The sequence below is a fragment of the Hemitrygon akajei genome, chromosome 1 (genome assembly GCF_048418815.1).
Source record: "Hemitrygon akajei chromosome 1, sHemAka1.3, whole genome shotgun sequence".
NCBI lineage: Eukaryota > Metazoa > Chordata > Chondrichthyes > Myliobatiformes > Dasyatidae > Hemitrygon > Hemitrygon akajei.
Window position 1 is genome coordinate 197,411,094 of NC_133124.1, and position 20,422 is coordinate 197,431,515.

Sequence of the window (20,422 nt, forward strand, 5' to 3'; positions counted from 1 at the left end):
GGGTCCGAGTCCATATCCGTAATAGACTCAAAGCTGCTACGCACGTTGTCTCTGTGTTTAAGCAGGCATACGGTGCGTTGTCCTTCATCAATCGCGGGATCGGTTTAAGAGTCGAACGGCAATGTTAGACCGGTATAGGTCATTAGCCAGATCCCACTTCGAGTGCTGTGCTCAATTTTGGTCGCATCAGTAAAGGAAGGACGTGGAAATCATAGAAAGGGAGCAGTGGAGATTTATTCGGCTGTTTCCTGGATTGTGGAGCATGCCTTATGAGTATAGGTTGAGTGAACTCTGCCTTTTGTACTTGGAGCAACAGAGGATGGGAGGTGAAATGATAGTGGTACAGTGTATAAGATGATGAGAGGGATTGATCGTGTGGATAGACAAAGGCTTTTTTTTTCCCCAGTTCTGAAATGGCTTATTGGAGAGGGCACTGTTTTCAGTTGCTTGGAATTTGGTACAAAGGAGATATCAGGGGTAAGTTATTTTTTTCAGGCAAAGAGTGTTGAGTGCGTAGAATGGGCTGCAGGCGGCAGTGGTGGATAGGAAAAGACTGGATTTGTTAAGAGACTCCTGGATGGCCACGTAGAGCTTAGAAAAATATAGGGCTATGGGTAAAGCCTAGGCAGTTCTACAGTAATGACATATACTGCACAGCTTTGTGGGCCGAAGGGTCTGTAGGTTGTTAATGTTGCTCACAAAAAGATATAAACTATTTAATTATGGAATTTGGAGGATAGGAAACGTGGGACTGGTAGTGCACCTCTGCTGGTTTTCAGGCAAGTTCAGGCACTGAATCTGAGAATGCTTTGTGTGAAAATGTAGAAGAGGTTTTTGTTTATTTCCCCCCCCCCCACCCCGCTCAGGTATGATGGGGAGAATAAGCATAGCTGCAAGGAATACATAGTCGGAAATAAACAGTAAAGGTCCATGCAAAATGTCAGATTCAGTGAAAATGTTCAGCCTTTGGAAAGAATATTTCCCTCAGAATCCATTCTGCTGACAACGCCCATTAGATTATAGCGCGCTTCCTGATGCAAATGCTTGAGAAGCGACCCTGTTGTCTTCTCTTCTCAATCTGTACTCAGTCTTTACAGTTTATGCAAAGATTATCTTGCACTCTTTCCATTCCGACATCTTGCAGTTATTATTGGCGTTGTTAACCATTTTGTATCCTCTTCACAGCATGATCACTCTGATCAACTCTGCGATCAAGTGTGTCGTTCAGATTAGTTTCTGGTCCTCTAATAATCAACTTCGCTGTTTCGCACCAACTCATTTTGAATACACAGTCGCCTCTTACTGTAACATTATTGCCTGTGCATTGGTGGTGGACGTGTGGAGTTCAGAGCCAGTGACGGTGGTCGAGATAGATACATGAATCTTAGGAAAATATAGGCTATTCCGTAATGAAATTGTTGGCAGTTTCTTGTGAAGTTTATATGGTCGGCTCAACAGTGTGTGCCGAAAGGCCTGTAAAGTGCTACAGATTTCTATGTTTCGACGTTTATGTTTCAAAGACACTAATGTGTGCAGTAAATCGTTTCACAGATCTCCAAAGTGAACACTTTCATAGCACATTGCAGACAATCGGCATAAAGGAATTGCGCTTACCAGAACACTCCACTGTCACATCTTCTTTATGGCTGCAGTCATGTTGGCCCCACTGAGCCGAAGGACATTTCCAGAGATAATTTTCATTTCCCGAACATCTCATTTCATCCAACCAAATTTCTCCTGTGCTTCGTCCACAGTTAGGAAGAAATCTTTCCTCCAAAGCATAACCACAACCTAGTTGCCTACATACCACGTTAGCATCTAACAGATCCCAGGAGTCATCACAGACTGTTCCCCAGGATCCATTGTAATAAACCTCCAGTCTTCCAGCACATGCATCTTCACTTCCGAATAGCCTTAACTGCAAGTGGTCTGTTGAATAAAGCATAAAAGGTTACTCATTGCATTACAAATTGAACTCATCACCTCGTTCGCATTTATGAATCATTTTCTGAAATTAAAGTTTGTAAATATTTGTGCAATGATCTCAGAGTATATTTGAAATTGAAGGTGCTGAAGTATAAAATCAAAACCAAAAGTTTGTAAGAATTTAGCATGTCTTATTTCAGGGTTATTTCTTCTAATCTAACATTTTCACTGCCTAACGCATGGTCGATATCAGAGCGGTCCCGTGTAATTTTAAGGATATATTCCTCTTCCAGGGCAGTGGAAAGACCTTTGGGCCATATCGCTGGGAGGAGAGTATACGACCACTGTACCTCCTGCCCAATCGCTCTGGCTCTCCAATCATAATATGAAGTATGGGGTGATTCAATTAGTCACATGTTGCCAGGAATTGATAAGGAACTGCTGTTCATGCACTGGTGTTTTACTCTGTAAGATGTCTTCACATATATAGGAATTTAATCAGTTTACAACAGAACCACGTCATTTTTAGATAGAGATACATCATTGTCGTCTGTTAGGCACATGTTTCTTTCCCAGCGACGAGTGCACACAACTGCGGTGATTTTCCAGGGATGTTTCCGCCTTGCCATCCAGTTACATTCATGCCTTATTAAGAGGGAGTTTCAAATATTGTTTAAAATTGACCTTTTTTTCAAATGTTGCAAGAAGTCGTTTTAATTGTAAATATTATCCTCCATTCCTAATGTTCTCCGTTCAGTTGACGGCCCAGACTAGAAAATATCAACTTTTTACAATACATTTAATGATTTCATTGTTGTTGTAGTTTTCCCTAATTAATAATAACGTCCATGCTCTTACTGCTTCTATCGCCATCTCGCAATTTGGCCGCTGGCTAGTATCCAAATACAATATATGATTATTTGGGGTGAACATCAATAGCGTTTACAATTTCAGAGTTTAGTTTGCAGCTTCTCTACTTGGTTGTCAACTGATAGCATACTTTCGCTCTGGCATCATAGGCAAACCCAACCTCCAGCATGGCAAAAAAGCAGTGCTAGGGAAATGTCAAAGGAAACTACGAGGACCTCATCCCTGGGAGAGGAAGGATCTTTGCTAAAGAGACGTATGAAGTCTCACGTAACAGTTCCATTTTATTATCTCGTCATAATGACGATTTGCTTTTTTGGGAAATTATGAAAACGGAGGTAACACTTAGTATAAAAATTTGTTTTGATCTGTTTTTTTTTCTGTGAACGCGACATCCACACATGGTTCAGCTTCCCCATCAGAACCGCGTTTAGGAATTCCCTGTACTATATCAACCCAATTAACATCTTATGACTGGAAAATCACATAACATTAAGCATTTGAGTACAGAACTTATATCAGTACAACATGAATACGAAATAATTGCACTCCGTGCAGCACTCTCAGTGAGCATATGGCTGGATGAGCAAATTATATCATGAGTTATTTCATGTTAAAGCAGTAGGGCACCCAAACGCATACAAAAAAACAGCTCTGAGAATTTCGCTCGATGTGCTTCCAATGGCAATAATCGGATAAACACTGAAAATTCGTGGCGTCAAACTTGAACGATGTTTTGATCCTCCAACCATAAGTCATTTACAGTGAAATAACGCCCGACATCAGCCACTTAACTTTGCTCTTTCGTTGCTCATTTCTTGGCAAATCCTGCAGCATCAGACTGAAATAGCCGAAGTTTATTCGATAATCCGATAACTGCATTCTCCATAAATATCAAGGAGATCAAATTCTTTCTGCCTCAACCCGGAAGAAATTCTTCGCACATCCTGTAATTTTTCCAAAGGCTGCTGTCTATTATCTCATTCTCCATTCCCCGTTTCCCCTGCTCCATCACCTCTCAGACTTTCTCATTTGCCAGTCATCATCACCATCTGATGTCCCGTCTACTGTCATTGTTTATATAATCTGCTGTCACAGACACAGACACACACACACACACACACACACACACACACACACACACACACACACACACACACACACACACACACACACACACACACACACACACACACACACACACTTGTGAGCGTTGGAGAGTAAGTGTTAGAAGGGTTATCTACCCGATAAGGGAAGTGCTCTGGGATATGATGATATTTCTTTCTTTGAGGAATATACGAATAGATGTACCCTCTTCGCACTCCATTCCCTGTTCAAGTGACTGAAGTCAAGCAAACATCAGTTCACGAGGGTAATAAACGCACATCTATTGTCTGTGATAATGTGCACATAATTGAAGACGAATAGTTCACAAACAAACTAATGCTGTTTCTGCACGCTACAGTATCACTGCTGCGCTGCCACCTACGGATTTTTTTCCCCACAGATTGCGTTTTAAAAGCTGTAACAAGCATCCCTTGAACCAAACTATATGTTTCATAGTACGGAAATGTATGTTAAGTACAGAAAAATTGGCACATAATTTTCACTGCAAGACTTCATATTGAGAGCTTAGTCTGAGAGTTTCCTATATATGGATCTGAAACTACATTCTCGTAACTATACAGACTGCAACATAAGCTTTCACACTCCCAAGTCTGTATTCACCCGTTGTTACTTCAAAGTACGTACATAGAAACTTGAGCTGTTAGTATTTAACAGAAATCTGATTGCGATTCCTGATTAGATTGAAGTGAAGGATAAGTGAAATTTCCACATTTTATAGCACTGAAGGACACTCCCATTCGGCCCACATACCAATGGTGAATGAGTGGCGAAATCGTGTATATAGCACCAAACTCTAGTGTGTCACAGATCCATTGAAGAAGATTGTATATTCTGCCCAGAAAGTGGTGGCTTCCTCTGTATTTAGATTTTTATTCATCTGCCCAGGGTGCGCAGACTTGTAAGCTGGTAGATTAATTACTACAGTAAAATTCGCTCTGATGTCGAAAAATTCTGTAGAGTCTGTGGAGCGTGGTATCGGGCGGTGTTGAGTGTGTGTGTGTGTGTGTGTGTGTGTGTGTGTGTGTGTGTGTGTGTGTGTGTGTGTGTGTGTGTGTGTGTGTGTGTGTGTGTGTGTGTGTGTGTGTGTGTGTGTGTGTGTGTGTGTGTGTGTTGGGGGGGGGTCGGTTCTGTGGTCGCGACCCATTGTAGTATAAAATAGAAATACTTCAATTGGGAAATTTGCACCAATCTGGCTAGATACCAACCTGTATGCCAGAATGCCTCCGAATTTCTCGATGCATTATTAATGGTAACACCAGTTTACAAATTTTCATTGGCATATTCTTGACAATATTCACCTGAACACCGGACACCAACGCCCGTGATGTCAGCAGAAGACCTTATCCACAAAGAAGTGTTGCAGTTTCTTATATGAGTCTCATTTCCTTCACAGTGAACTTCGGTCACCCATATCGGAAGTGAAGTTTCACTGTAACTTGAGGAGTTGTAGGCGGATGTAGCGAAGCCGCAACGCAGTTGTCTACAGACAACATTCGCATCTTTGAGATTCCAAATTTTATCCTGCACTCTATGCCAGATGCCATTATCATAAACCTCCACTCGGCCATCGCAGCGTCCTCCCCCATCGCTCAGTCTCAGAGACCAAATTTCAGCTATTGAAGAAGTTAGATAAAGCAGTTAATATCAAGCGAGAGTATTCAACATATTATTTCAGATATTCCTGCAGAGTTTGTTTTATACAAACATTTTACCATGTGTACATAGCTTGAGAGCAACATCAGTAAAGTTTGCGGATCCATTTGAGCTATAAAAACGTTTTCCGTACTTCATCTCAGAAACTAGATATATGAAGTATACAGTTTAAACTTTCAACATATTGGTAACTGCTGAATGTTATATGTATTCTATTCCCTGATCAATGCTTCACTGTTGGTGCTGATGTGTTTCGTTAATCTCTTTATTTTGTTTCCGAACAATAAGTAATGTACAAGCATACCAGGAGCGATTTGATGCTTCTCTTTACGAGGGGTTCGGGAGAGGAACTCGCACACACAAAACATAATGGGACTGTTTTTTTTTCGCCCTTTGATTTTAGCAGACCAAGCTAGAAATTGACCGAGGTGTACAGAGTGGTAAGAGCCTTATGTAGTATGGATAGACAGAACTTTTCCCAACCGTCAATGGGGCGGATACATGCAGGATTAACGTTCCGGCGAATCGAGGAATGAAAAGTGAAAATATCAGAGCTGAGCTTATTTTACGCAGAGAGCGGAATAGTGCGCAGGGAAAGGCCTGCTACTGGTGCCAATAGAGGAAGATACAATAGGGACATGGATGATAGAAAAATAATCAATGGTTGTGCAGTCGGGAAGGATTGGACTGATAGTAGAATAGATTAATGTGGTCGGAAAAAAACATGATGCGCCGAAGGAATAGTGTTTTGCTGTAATATTCTATGTTCTAAGTAACATGCCAGACTATGGTTTCCGGAGCGAATTATAATGGACTCCTTTATTTCTTATTGCCCCTCGTCAAATCATTAATAAAATCTATATCACAGGTATTCTCGGCATGCATAATATATTTCTATATTTGTGGAATTTACATTGTGCCAAAAACTACTATACTAATAAATATAATGCCTTATACACAATTAGACTCCAAATTCAACTATACAAATGCACTATCTATTTATAATAAATCTAAATGGATTCATGGTCTGTCTTTGTAAAATTCAGGAGCGGTAACAATAGTCTTAATCTTAATCAGACATGATCACAACTAAAGAACAAATTCGATAAATTATTTAAGCATCACCTTTGTAAAAATTTCTACGACCAATGAGTACTATTTTTTTCTGTTCCATATTCCTTATGACTCACCAGAGCAGATGAGACCAACGTCATTCCAATGTGAACAGTTACTCTGACCCCAGGCTGAGACTGGACAGTCAGTTAATCGGGACTCCTTCCCCAGACAACGGTAGTCATCCTTCCACAATGGTCCTTTTCCTTCGCTAAAGATAGCACCTCTAGGAGTTGAATTTACTGCCCCGCACTGTAGATGTTCACAGACCACGGCCGCATCTTCCAAGCTAAAGTATTCAGCACAGAGTGTCCCCCACTGGTCTCCGTGCAGGACTTCCACACGGCCAGAGCATCTGCTCTTCCCGTCAACCAAGCGTGGTCCATGCTTCCCTGTTTTAGTAATAATTGAGAAAGTTAATTCTTCTGAATAAAAATAGAGTAACGTAATAAATTGGAGAATGTGTTTGATTTATCAAGTTCTACACGGCAGAGTTGTTTTACAATTGTTTCTGTGTAGGAGGATTAATCGAAAAGAAGCACCTTGAATACTATAATGCTAACATGTTCTTCATCTCGTTGAGCCGGTGAAAAAATGTTTCCAATAGCTTCGTTTTAAGTTCTGTAAAACTCTGCTGTGACTCTATCATAAATATAAGAAAATCTGCAGATGCTGGAAATCCAAGCAACACACACAAAATTCTGGAGGTACTCAGCAGGCCAGGTCGCTTCTGTGGAAAATAGTACAGTTGAAGTGTCAGCCAAGACCCTTCATCCGGACTGAAAAAAAAGATGGGGATTCCCAATAAGTGTGTTCTGAGAGGCTGCACCACAAGGTGAAAGGGGCCAACAGGATAAGGAAGGGATAAATTAAAGAGCTGAGAAGTTGACTGATGAAAGATATATAGGGCTGGAGAAGGAGAAATCTGATTGTAAAGGCCAGAATGTCATGGCAGTAAGAAAAAGACAGGAACACCAGAGGGAATTAATAGGCAGCTAAGGAGATAAAGTTAGAGAGGGAGATGGAAATGCGGAATGGTGAAGAAGAGGTGGGGCATTACCAGAAGTCCGAGAAATCGTTGTTCGTGCTATCAGATTGTTGTCTACACACAGACGGAATTTAACATGTTGCTTCTCCAACTTATTATGTCTCCATTGCAGCACTGGAGGTACTATCAACGGACATATTAGAATGGGAATGGGAAGTGGAATTGAAATGGATACTCACTGGGGCATCGCACTTTTCTAGCGAATGGAGTGTACCTGCTCGGCAAAGCGGACTTATATTGTACGCCGGGACGACCTGATAACAGTAGGCCACACTACCATCACCGAATGCAGTAGATGATCCCAACAGACTCACAGATGAGATGCCGCTTCATCTGAAAGGACTGCTTGAGGCCTTAATGGTAGTGAGGTGCAGAGGTGCAGGGACAGATGCACGTGTTCTGCTTGCAAGGATAATTGCCAGGAGGGAAATCAATGCGGAGGGACGAATGAACAAGGGAATCGTCCAGACCAATCTGCCGTATGGAACAGTGATGAACCTCTGACGAAGGCCAAAATACAGGATCTGCTGCCCTACCCTATTTCGCACTTTAGTTAACTCTTCAAAAGCATTACAAAGTTTTCTTAAACAAAATTTCCAATCACAACATCATGCTGACTTCTAATTAGACTGTCGTTCAAAAGTTGTTAGATCTTGCCCTTTAGAATATCTTCCAGTATGTTTCACTCCTTTATCTGTCAGGCTGACTGGGCTGTCCTGGGAAAGTTATTCCGAGATTGGAAGACTTTAAATCCTTCAATGGCTCTCTACCTGTACTCACGGGAATTCAGAAGAAAAAGGGTGGACCCCATTGGAACAGATAGAAAGATGAAAATTCTTGATAAAATGCATGTGGGCACCATGTATGCTGGGATAAACAAAGACCAGAGGGCGATGCCTGAGGATAGAGTTTTGTCCTTGCACTACGGAGATGAGGACTAATTTCTTCAGCTGGAGAAAGACGAAATTGGGGGTTTTGTTGCTCAAGGCAGGTTGCTACAAGCAGTGTATAATTAGGGCATGTTGATAGATTCCTGATTAATCTAGAGAACGAAGTGAAATAGGGAAAGGCAAGGGTTTAAGGCAAAGAGAGAAAATGGATCACCCATGATGGAATAACAGTGCAAATTTGAAGTGCCGAAGGCCTCATTCTGCTCCTATATCTAATGGCTTTGCCGTCTTATGGTTTCGCAAACACTCTTCTATTATTTGGCTTCCTGATCCCAATTTGCAGGGAATTCATAAGTTATCATTTGTTTGATAAACGGCTATATCATTGACTTTTCATTCTTCATCTCTGTGCGTGATGAATGGTGACAGTAGCGGGAAACTGAAATGGTAATTCCACAGAATGCCTCGACCTTGTTACATTCCTTTTCATTTTCATTTTTAGAATGTTTTTATTGGTACGTAAGTTATATGAAATTGTTTGACATCTTTTAATTCCATAGCCACCCATGATGGTTTTTCGTTCTTATCAAGCCAATACAGCCAAAAACATAATTGTCTAATATTCACAGTCCAGTAATACAGTCTTAAATTGGGAAGTGCAAGTCCACCATCTTTTTTTTAAAATTGCAAATGATGCATATTAATTCTGGTTTCTTATAGTTCCAAATAAAAGAAGAAATAAGAGGGTCAATTTGATCGAAAATTATTTTTGTTAGAGGTATATTTTGGAAAATGTATAAAATCTAGATAAAATCATCATTTTCACAGCATGAGCAAGACCTATTAAAGAAAAAAGGGAGTGGATTCCATCTAAAACATAGTTGCTTCCTGGAGTCCATTAAAGGAACTGTATTCGCGTTATAGAGATCTTTATATTTTATGGTATTTATAATACCTAAATATCTAAATGTATTATCAAATGTAAAAGGTATATCATTATATATACTAACATGGACATTTAATGGAAACAATTCACTTGTATTCAAGTTAAGTTTATATCCTGAAAATTTACCAAAATCTTTAAGTGATTCCAAAAGATTAGGAATTGATTCCTCAAGATTTGAAATAGAAATCAGAAGATCATTTGCATAAAAAGAAATCTTATGTATGGTTCCATTCATAGAGATAGTATGAATGTTTTTAGCTTCACGTAGTGTTATAGCTAAAGGCTCCAATACAGATTAAATAATCAAGGACTTAATGGACATCCCTGTCCAGTGCCACGAGAAAATGAGTAGAAAGACCTGCAGTTATTAGTAATGACCGTGGCAATAGGATTCTTATAAATCATTTGAATCCATCTATTGAAACTATTACCAAAACCATTTTTTTCTAATACTTTAAACAAATATGGCCACTAAACTCTATCAAATGCCTTTTCTACATCGAAAGAGATAACACATTGAGGTTGCTTGGATAATGATGAATATATAATGTTCATCAGTCTCCGAAAGTTAGAGAAAGAGCCTTTAATAAAGCCCGTTTGATCCATAGAAATGATTTTAGTTAAAATATTTTCCAAGCGATTAGGTATTATTTTAGGGAGAATTTTTTGCATCCACACTTAATAGCGAAATAGGTCAATATGCTGAATAATCAACAGGATCTTTATCTTTTTTAAGAGTTAAGGAAATAGATGCTTCATAAAAAGAGGAAGGTAAATTACCCTTCTCAAAGGATTCATGAAATATTTCCAAAAGATACGGAGAGTGAAATCTTTCAATTTTTTTGTAAAATCCCACTGAATAACCATCAAGTCCAGGTGCTTTAACTGAATACATTAATAAAATAGCTTTCAGAATTTCATACATGGTAATTGGAGCATCAAGCCTCTGTTGATCTTCAAGAGAAGTCTGTGGAAATTTAATCTTATGTTAAAAAATACCTTCATTTTAGAGGAACCTGCAGGAAATTGAGATCTATAAAGACCAGAGTAAAAATCTTGAAAAGTATTATTAATGTTCTCATGATTACTTGCTATATCTCCATTATTTTTATGAATCTGTAAGATTTGTCTTCTAGCTCTAGCTGCTCTTAATTGAGCAGCTAAGAGCTTATTGTTTATATCCCGAAAAATATAAAATGGACTTTTCAATTTAAGCAAATATTCTTCAATAAGATATGTTAGTGATAAATTATACTGTGATTGTAATGCTACTCTTCTTTTAAATGAAACAACATTTTGAGAGATTGCATTGATCTTATCTAATTATTTAATTTGTTTAGAGATTTTATCTAATCCATTCTTGTTTGTTTCTTCAGTTTAGCTATATAGGAAATAATTTGACCGCTTAGATAAGCTTTTAATCTATCGCAAATTACCAACTTAGAGACGTTTCCTATATTATTAAAGAGCAAAACTCTTTTATCGGAGCTTTCATAAACTCAACAAATTCTGAACTTTATAATAAATGTTCTGGAAAACGCCAAAATGTTCTGGTAGAAACAACGTCTTTCAGTTCAAATATTAAGTTTAAATGAGCATGATCAGAAATAGCGATCGCATCATACTCATATTTCTGAACATTGAATAAAAGTCGAGGGTCAACTATAAATAGTCGATTCTCGAATATTTATTATGAACAGGTGAGAAAAGAAGTGTATTCTCTATCACTAGGGTGCATAAGCCTCCAGACATCAATTAAACCGTAATCAATTAAAAAGGAATTAATAAGTGATGCAGAACAATTGATATTTGGATGATGACTTATCCATTAATGTCACAAGGGGGCATGGAGACTGGACCCGAATGCAGGATGCAGGCACTAAAGTACCAGGGGCAGGACAGAAACAACTAAAGGATATAACAAGATGGAGAGACCGTGGCATGCAAAGGTGATCTTGGGGTTCAGAGAGTTCATTTCGAAGGCAGGACATTGGCTAGGCTAAAGGATGGGTCTATGGGACAAGAAATGCAGGGAGGATAGCTTGCTGGGCCTTCTGGGCAGGGCCCGGCCTCCCAGGCAGGAACACAGGGGCCTGGGCAGGTCGCGGGGCACCTGGGTAGGTGCGGGGCACAACCCGTTGGTAGAGAGTGGTAGGAAAGGGTCAAAGTCCCCCGCCTGGCAACGGCAGTCCGGCCTGCTCACCCGACGGAGACAAGGGATCGGAAGGGAGCTCGGTCCAGGGTGACTACGAGAACGGGCTTACAGAACTAGATGATTAATGGTGGGTACTCCAAACCGGGGCGAACGGGACGAACAGAACGAACTTGGGTGAACAGCGCAAACAGGACGACCAGGTCGGAACGGAATAGACAGGCGGACAGCGCGAACAAGGCGAACCGAACGGAACACCGGGACCAGCGCGTACGAGACAAACAGAGGAACAGGACAAAACAGGAAGAATCCGCCAACTAAACTCAGTCCCCGGGCCCCTTATATACAACTTCCACCCGATAGGTATCAGGTGCGCCTCCTTAAGCCAAGCTGACCCTATTTGGGCTTAAGGGTGAAAGGAGGGACGGCTACAAGACCTGGAGTCCGGAGTTCGCGGACCGGATCAAGACCCGGAATGCGGGCTACAGACCGGACCATAACAATTAAAGGATTTAGACAAGTATTAAGATCAGCACCCATTAACAACATATATTTATTTAAATCAAGTAATAGAGCAAAAAACTGTTTTAAAAAAATGAGGAATCATCAACGTTTGGTTCATAAATATTCACCAAAACCATTTTCCTATTACAAATTATTCATTTAACAATAAAAAATCTACCATTAGTTTAAGCTGTAATATCCTCCTGATTAAAAGGAATTTAGGAATCAGCAAAAAATACAGACAACTCTAGTTTTATACTGGGGGTTTGAGTGATACCGAGAACCCTTCCTAAAGTTAAAAAAAAATTGATTTGTAGCACATAACCTGATGTGCGTCTCCTGAGCAAATATTATATCAGGCTGGAATCGGTTAATAACTTTAAATGTTTTCTTACGCTTAAGAGGATGATTCCAACCGCGAACATTCCAAGTTAAAACATTTAGCTGTTTAAAAATCATCATGGACCTTTTGATCTAAAAACAATAGTTGGACGCATGTCAGGATAGGGTAGTCGACTGAATAAAGTTGAAATTTCAAAGTTTCAATCGGAAAAGGGAGAGATTAAAGGCGGACAAGAAGCGACTATATCTTAAATGTCCGTAACCGGGAGGCGGAGTTAAATTCCTGTAGAATGCAATGGATAGATGCTTGGGAATGTTGTGACATAAATTATGTTTTCAATTTATCAACACGTTTCTGGATAATCTATTTGGTGCCCGTCAGCCCACAATGTTGTGTCGGCCATGTAACCTGCTCTCGAAAATGCCTAGTATTACTCTCAAATGAGTTATCGCACCTTGCTGAATACTTCAGCATATCTACAGTAAAAAATGGTGGAGGAACTCAGCAGTCCAGGTGGCATCCAGGGAAAAGTGTAAACAGTCGTCGTTTCAAGTCGAGACACTTCGTGTATTTTGTGCGTAACACTTCGATTTCCTGCATCTTCAGATGTTCTGCTGCTTGAAATTCAGCTTAGAATCTGTTTCATGTCTGTTGTCAGTGATTTATTGGAATTTAGGATAATTAGTCTTAATCAAGCTATTGTATCGTATTCTGTCATTGCTTTTGTGATTATGGTTACTCGTTTTAATTGAATGATATTTCTAAAAATATATACATTACCGTCCAGTTCAATTGAGGACTGTTTCCTGAACAACATTCCTTCATACAAACTTATAAACTTGCAATGCATTTTGAACGTTTATCTTTATGTGTTTTCTCTGCACCCTTTCTATATATCATACACCTGTAATGTGTTCTACCTTCTCGTCCGTCGATAAGATCCACTGGACAATTTCCCTTTGCCTCCCTCTTCAGTAGTCCAGTATTCGTGTTTGTTTGTTTGCATTTTTTGTGCAGCTAGATCTCCAGTCATTAAGGAAATCGATGTTTATGTGCCGAAATACCTTGTTAATATGCAAAATCTCATTGCTCTGCACCTCCTAATTTATCAGCCTATTGGTCAGCCTTTGAGAGGAGACTCTTTATTCATCTCTACAGATTTCCAAATCGAGGCATTCTTAAAATACTCCTGCAGCATTCCACATTCCATTCAGACAGTAATGTTGACCAATGGTAAGTTCTGTGAATATCTCACTCCCACCCAATTAAGCTGTCAGTCAATTTCACGTCAAAGCAATATCGAACGATACTGTATTGAGACAATTAATTCCTGAAGAGGAAAAATTATTGATAACTGATCTCTGCCTTCAAAGTGCAATCAAAGCTTAATGTTGATATGTTCAGAAACCGGTTACTCACCAGAACATTTCATACTGACATCGTTCTTCTGGTTGCACTCATCATTCCTTGAAGAATATGGACAGTCGCACAGGCTCGACTCATTACCTTTACATTTAAGGACTCTGTCCCATACGAACTCGGTTCCCTCTCGAAAATAGGCTCCCTTCATCACAGAAACAGCGACTCCGCATTGAAGTTGATTGCACACCACGTTGGCATTATTCATATCCCAGTCCAGGTCACACACCGTTCCCCATTTTTCACCGAACTGCACTTCCAGTCTTCCCGAGCATTTGTCATTTCCGGACACCAATCTTGCAGTTCTGTGACCTGAAAAAGATGTGAAGAGCAAACATTACAGTGAAAGTTATTACAATGTACAGTCAGATCATATGGCATTCATCATTTATTAAGTTCCGAAGCGTGTGGTTCCAATCTGATCTCTGGGAAATGTCCTGATTATCCGCCAATAGATTGCAGCGTCCTTACACATTTCTCGTGACTTCATTTTCACTGAACATGCACATGCATGTTCCAAGCTAAGGTTCCGTAGGGGAAAAAAAGCAGCCAGTAATATCTGGATAGGAAAATTTTAAAATCAATTTCAAACAAGCTCCCTAACGAAGGTGCACACAGTATGTTCGCCCTGTGATCGACATTATCTAATTTCATATCGTGATATCAGAACTCCGCAAAAAAGTAGCCTTTTTCTCTGCAATCAAGGCCAAATGGATGATCGTTCACTAAACAAGGCACTTTGAGTTCTTCAAAAGACTCTGTTACCTCGCTGTTATGTTGCCTACAGGAATTGGAAACCTTTTCTTTCTGTACCACCCTTCACTGAGACCCTGTCTCATATTCACACTGGATCTGTAGAAATATTGCAAAATACTCCTTCTTATATTGCAGTAATTTCCCTCAGCAACACTTTTCCTTGTTCTCCATCTCTTCCTTCATTGAGGAAGTCTTTGAAAAATAGAGTATGGAAACGAATTTTTCCGTCCATCTTCTCCTAGCTCATCAGGACGTCGACCTCAACTAACCATTTTTCTTCTTTTACTCCATATCAAACCAAATATTTCCTAATCAGGGACCTGTTCCTGTGTCTGTCAAATTACATGAATGTATCTGTCTCTGTTGTTTCCACAGGCTGATCATGCAATATGCACAACTTTCGCTCTGTAAAACAATTATCTCCCAGCCCTTTTAGCCGGCCAAATTCGACGAACAGCATGCAATCTATTTGTAGAATACTCCATCCTTGTAGAAACACTGTGACATACTGCCCTGTACTGCAATTTTACAAATCTCAATACTGAAGCTTTCAGTCATCTTTAGTTAATATCTTCGAATCTTGTCGAAAGTTTATTTTAATTCAAGCTGTCTAGTTCTGGGAGCCTGTAACTGATTATTCCCAACCCTTTGCAGCATCCTTTTCAGTTTAAGAACAGTTGTCCCATGTTGAGGCGATCAGAACTGCACATGATCCCAAAAAGTGAATTGGAATCAACATCACACTGATATCCATACTGAGGTCCCCACAGCAGTGTTGGAACTCTCGTCCAATGAAGCCAAACATTCAATCTGCCTTGATTTCAGACCGGTCTACTTCTCCGTGCTCCAGTGAAGAATAGTGTTCGCTGCCTCTCTCCTTGTATTCATCAAAACTTTAGCACTACTTACGTTCTGACTTTCTTAACTTCCCAAAATATATCTCTTCGCAATGATCTTTTTCAAATTTCAACTGATATGCCTTTATACATCTTCCAATTCGATGTCTATCGGATTTTACCAGCGGACAACTTTCTTGTCTATCGACCACACCGATTGTTTGGATGTCACTACACTTTTAGGAATCATGCCATTTGGATTGCAATTCAATCGATGACGTAACGTAAAGGAAATTCTGCTGCAAGAGTGCAAAACCTATTGAACAATCAGTTCCCCCTCCCCGCTCCCCAATAATACGCGGTGTACTATCACCAATAAATGTTGAACTACCTCACTCTTGATCGCAGGTTGTAATACTATTGCTACCAGCTTGACATGCGGGTTAAAGATTAAAGTAAAATCCAAAACAATTACAACCTTGTACTCGCCAATCCACTTATTGGCTTTATATACTATAAAATGCTGTATATAATAAACGAAATCAAATTCTTTGCACCCGACCTGATTATAATAGCCAACCTGATTATCCCGATACAAATTATCCCCGTCTCGGTATCCCTCCCAGTAATTTAACATATGCTGATGTTAGAGTCAACAGTATTCAGGTCCTTGGCTCTTATATACAGTCCTTCATAGATAAAGGAAAGGCTTATACTGCCAGAAGTCATTTGCTGATTCACAAACAGCTAATTAGAGGACACCTATCAGCTATACGCAATATTAGCATTGGAGTATTTGATCTGTGTTGGCGTATTAGAGATGTCATTCACTCTGTCAGGGCAATATCACCGTAATATACCATTTAATTTAAGTATTTGTCGTGTTTTAATACGATGAGCAGATCTGATTGTCTTTCCTTCTTATAACTTATTTAGTTCTGTTAGGTCAACTTTCACTTTTATTTTCCTTTGGCCCACAAGCATTGAATTTATCCAGCCGCCATGACAAAAACCCAACGTTTTAGGCAGAATTTTCATTAATCTCTTCTTCTTCAGACACGAACAAATTCTTATGCTTCTGACAAAATAGTGAGCAGGACAGCAGACAATATTCCAATTGTGACCGACCCAGTGACGTATAACGTTACGTCATGACGACTCAAATCTTTTTTATGCTACCTTGTTACCACGAAGGCAAAAAGCCACTAGAATCGTAGGCTCACTGTCCATCCGAGGTGAAACAGCTTTCTGTACATCAAAAATCGTCAATATGTCACCTAGTCTATTACCTGTTGTGTATGCCCTTTCCCCGTCTTCTATAATAAACTGCATTGCCTCACATTTTTCCGATCAATCTTTCAATGTTCTAACCCACATTCAATTTATTATTTTTCCACCTTCAGCAGAAGATAATATTTCTTTCCAGCAGTATTTTCCAGACATCTGCATATATTTATCATAGCACCCACATTTATGTCCAGGTCATTCATATAGATGACTGTTACCTGGAACCAGCAATAATGGAAGTGGAAAGGAGTCAGGGAGAAAAAAAAAAGAATTTATTAACACTCAAGCAGAAACATGGAAAATTAATCAAGCGACTAACATCAAATAAAGTAAACAGAGCTCTGCGAATATAGCTCCCAAACGGTTAAACGTAGGGACAATTCTTAACAGAGTCTTACTGGAGCACAGTCTGAGAATGTCAGCTCAGACAATTTCAAAGGATTCACAGTGGAATTCAAAGGAGAGACTTTTAGTTCTGAAGTGTAGCGGTGAAGATCTTGAAGACGGAAATTCAATACAGAGAAGAAGTGAGTCTCGCAGAGATATGTCAAAACAGTCACCGTAACTTTCCGAAGGAGATTTGCAGACCCACAGTACCTCTCGAAAGCTGATCTCACAAGCTGCCACCGTACCTTTGCACTGGTTGCGAGTTCATGATGCGGTCTGCTTCGGAGAGTGCACGAATAGTCTACAAAAAGTGAAAATTTAACCACGTAACTGACTTAAGAAGTTCTTTTTCTAGGACTGGTCACCACATCCACGACGCTTTGCAGGGATCACCAACGTAGGTGCCAAAATATCCCCGTTTTGATTATGAAATGTCGGTCACCCCAAAATGCAGAGCGTTATCGACTACCTCCTCAATTTTGAAATCGATCGGAGCTGGCACTCTTCATTCTCACTAACGACGCTACTGTCCAATCACAACGACTCTCCACCAAAGTGGGTCTCCCAAAGTGTGTCTCTATGTGCGTCTCTGGAGCAATCTGCGCGGCTGCTTTTATACTGATGGGATAGGTCATCATGTGACAGTACAAGAAACAAAGTGACAGATTTCCAGTAGATCACGTACTGTCCCAATAATTAATACTGGGGTAAATTACACACAGATTTCCAGTACAGCACGTACCGTGCCAGGTGTTGAAACTGGGGTGCATTACACAGGTGTTGCAACTGGGGTTCATAGCACCTCCCACCAAGGAGAGAAAATTTTCATCCATCAGGAGCAAAATTTTAACTACAATTTACACAGTATACAATTGTACAAAAATCTAAAATGTACCATACATGGATGGTTATCATACAACACTCTGCAAACTAATGTATTGCATGTGTGTATACAGATATCAAATTTCACTCCGTTAAACAAAAAAAGAAAATACTTTGCAAATTCAACATCTGGACAAACAGTCGGCAATTACATCATTTTTACCTTTAACATGAGTTATTAAGAGATCATAGTTTTGTAAAACCTGCTCCTGTGGTATTCAAAATGGCGTTTTGTCAACCATGTTCTCTTTAGTACTTCACCACAGAACAATTAGATACCAGCTGATCAGCTCCAAAGACTGTCTGAACTTTACCCTTGCAAAAATTTCCAAACAAGTTACTTGGTCGAACTCCACAACCTTTAGCTCCACAGATTTCCGTAGTAACCCCTACAGATGGCATCTCTAAGAGAAAACAACACCGAGCCCTGTCTCTTCAACCCACAACCTTGAGGTTGTTTATATTTAAATTCCAAAATGTAGTTAAATAAATTAACACGCAATGTTTCGGCTGACCGCTGTTCCTTCAGCAAGGTCAAAGGTTTTGAAACCAATTCAGACTTCTCAGGCTTTACCGGAGTTTCAACACAATATTCAGCATCGTGCGGATTTACAGATGCTTCAACAACCTGAACATAGGCATTTGGAACTGTCTCCTCTTCCTCGCTTTCAACGCTAGTACCAGTTTCTGATTCTAATTCACCCTGATCATACCAGTTACTTTCTCGGAAGCTCTCATTCGCGATAAACTTAACCTTATAGTTTAAAGGAAACTCATCTGCCAATTCAGCAGACTCTTGTAATGTGGTAGCGTCCTTCTCATTCAAATGTGCCTTCCTGTCTTCAGAGACGAACTTTTACAAATTCCTTAATTGGAACCAATTGGAACTTTTAAATTGTCAAAATCATCATCCACATTTTGGATACGCACCATCTCAAAATAAACACACACACACACGCACACGCACACGCACGCGCACACGCACACACACACATACATTTCTCATAGGCAAATTCTACATAAGTCTGGTTCACAGATTTATTTAGATTTCTAAACCCTAGTAGATAAGCTTCTGAAACCAGCTCATAACCCTTGAGTATAACCTGCTTCACAACATCATAATCAGCTGCCTGTTCAACGGATAAAGCAATATAAACTTGTTGTGTTTTACCCTTAAGTGCGTTTTATTTTAAAGGAATTGGCTATATATCTTTCGGCCATTTTAAAATTTGAGCAACTTTCTCAAAATGTTGGAAGTACATATCAACATCCGCTCATTAAATGGAGGAAACAATTCGACTTCTTGACTAGCAACAAACGGTTTCCTGAAACCAGAAGCCTGATTACCAGCCCTTAACCTTGCTATTGCTAGCTCAAATTCACTCTTTTTATCTGCTTCTGTCTGTCACCTCTATTTTAAATTTCTCCACCATCAATTGCTCCAGTTGTAGCTGCAGGTCAAGGTTACTTAATGGAAACTTCACTAACACCTCCTCACCAAACACACTGGTAGCCACATAATGCTCAGCTATCTTCTTTTTAATCGCCTGTTAAGTTGTAGCCGTTGTTATACCTGTAAACTTCAATTTCTAAGCAGTTTCCAGCACGTGACACTTTTTCGCTTTTCCTAATGCCGCAGGGGTAGGTGATTCCAGAAAACTCCCAACGTCAATTTCCACTGAATTCCACTCACAAACCAATTAAACAAAATAATCGGGTAATCTCTTTTTCCCAGTTAGAATGTTAATTATCCAATAAACTCCAAATTGGTCTGAAATGTATTAACACTCAAATAGAAACTTGGAAATTTAAACAGGAGACTGACTTAAATCAAAGTTAACAGCACTATGTGTCTCTAGCTCCCAAACGGTTAAACTTAGGAACGATTCTTATTGGAGTACAGTCTTAGAATGTCAGTTCAGAAAGTCTCAAGGGATTCACAGGGGAATTGATAGGAGAGATATTTAGTTTTGAAGTGTAGCGAAATGACGATCTTGTAGACGGAGATTCAAAATACTGCGAAGAAGCGAGTCTCGCAGTGATAGGCCAAAATAGCCACCGTATCTTTCCGAAGGCGATTTGACAGACACACAGTACCTCTCGAACGCGGATATCACAGAGGGCCACCGTGGAAGCGAGTTCACGATGCGGTCTGTTTTGAAGAGTCTACGAAGTGTTCACAAAAAGTGAGAATTTCAACTGTAACTGACATGAGAAATTCCCTTTCTCGGACTGGTCACCACACACCGGAGACTTTGTAGGGGTCATCAAAGTGGGTGCCAAAA

The 20,422-nt window shown here is 39.9% G+C and overlaps 1 protein-coding gene across 1 annotated transcript in view; it reads right to left on the reverse strand.

Annotated features, from left to right (window-relative positions):
* LOC140728869 (scavenger receptor cysteine-rich type 1 protein M130-like) overlaps nucleotides 1-20,422 on the reverse strand; it is a 61,983-nt gene that overhangs the window by 22,639 nt on the left and 18,922 nt on the right. Inside the window, exons 9-16 of the mRNA XM_073047955.1 lie at nucleotides 20,235-20,303; nucleotides 19,135-19,267; nucleotides 18,585-18,977; nucleotides 13,990-14,301; nucleotides 6,765-7,079; nucleotides 5,634-5,720; nucleotides 5,220-5,534; nucleotides 1,615-1,929 (exon numbers count right to left, since the gene is read on the reverse strand). Of these exons, the coding sequence (XP_072904056.1) occupies nucleotides 1,615-1,929; nucleotides 5,220-5,534; nucleotides 5,634-5,720; nucleotides 6,765-7,079; nucleotides 13,990-14,301; nucleotides 18,585-18,977; nucleotides 19,135-19,267; nucleotides 20,235-20,303 (1,939 nt within the window). The remainder of the gene's footprint in view (nucleotides 1-1,614; nucleotides 1,930-5,219; nucleotides 5,535-5,633; nucleotides 5,721-6,764; nucleotides 7,080-13,989; nucleotides 14,302-18,584; nucleotides 18,978-19,134; nucleotides 19,268-20,234; nucleotides 20,304-20,422) is intronic.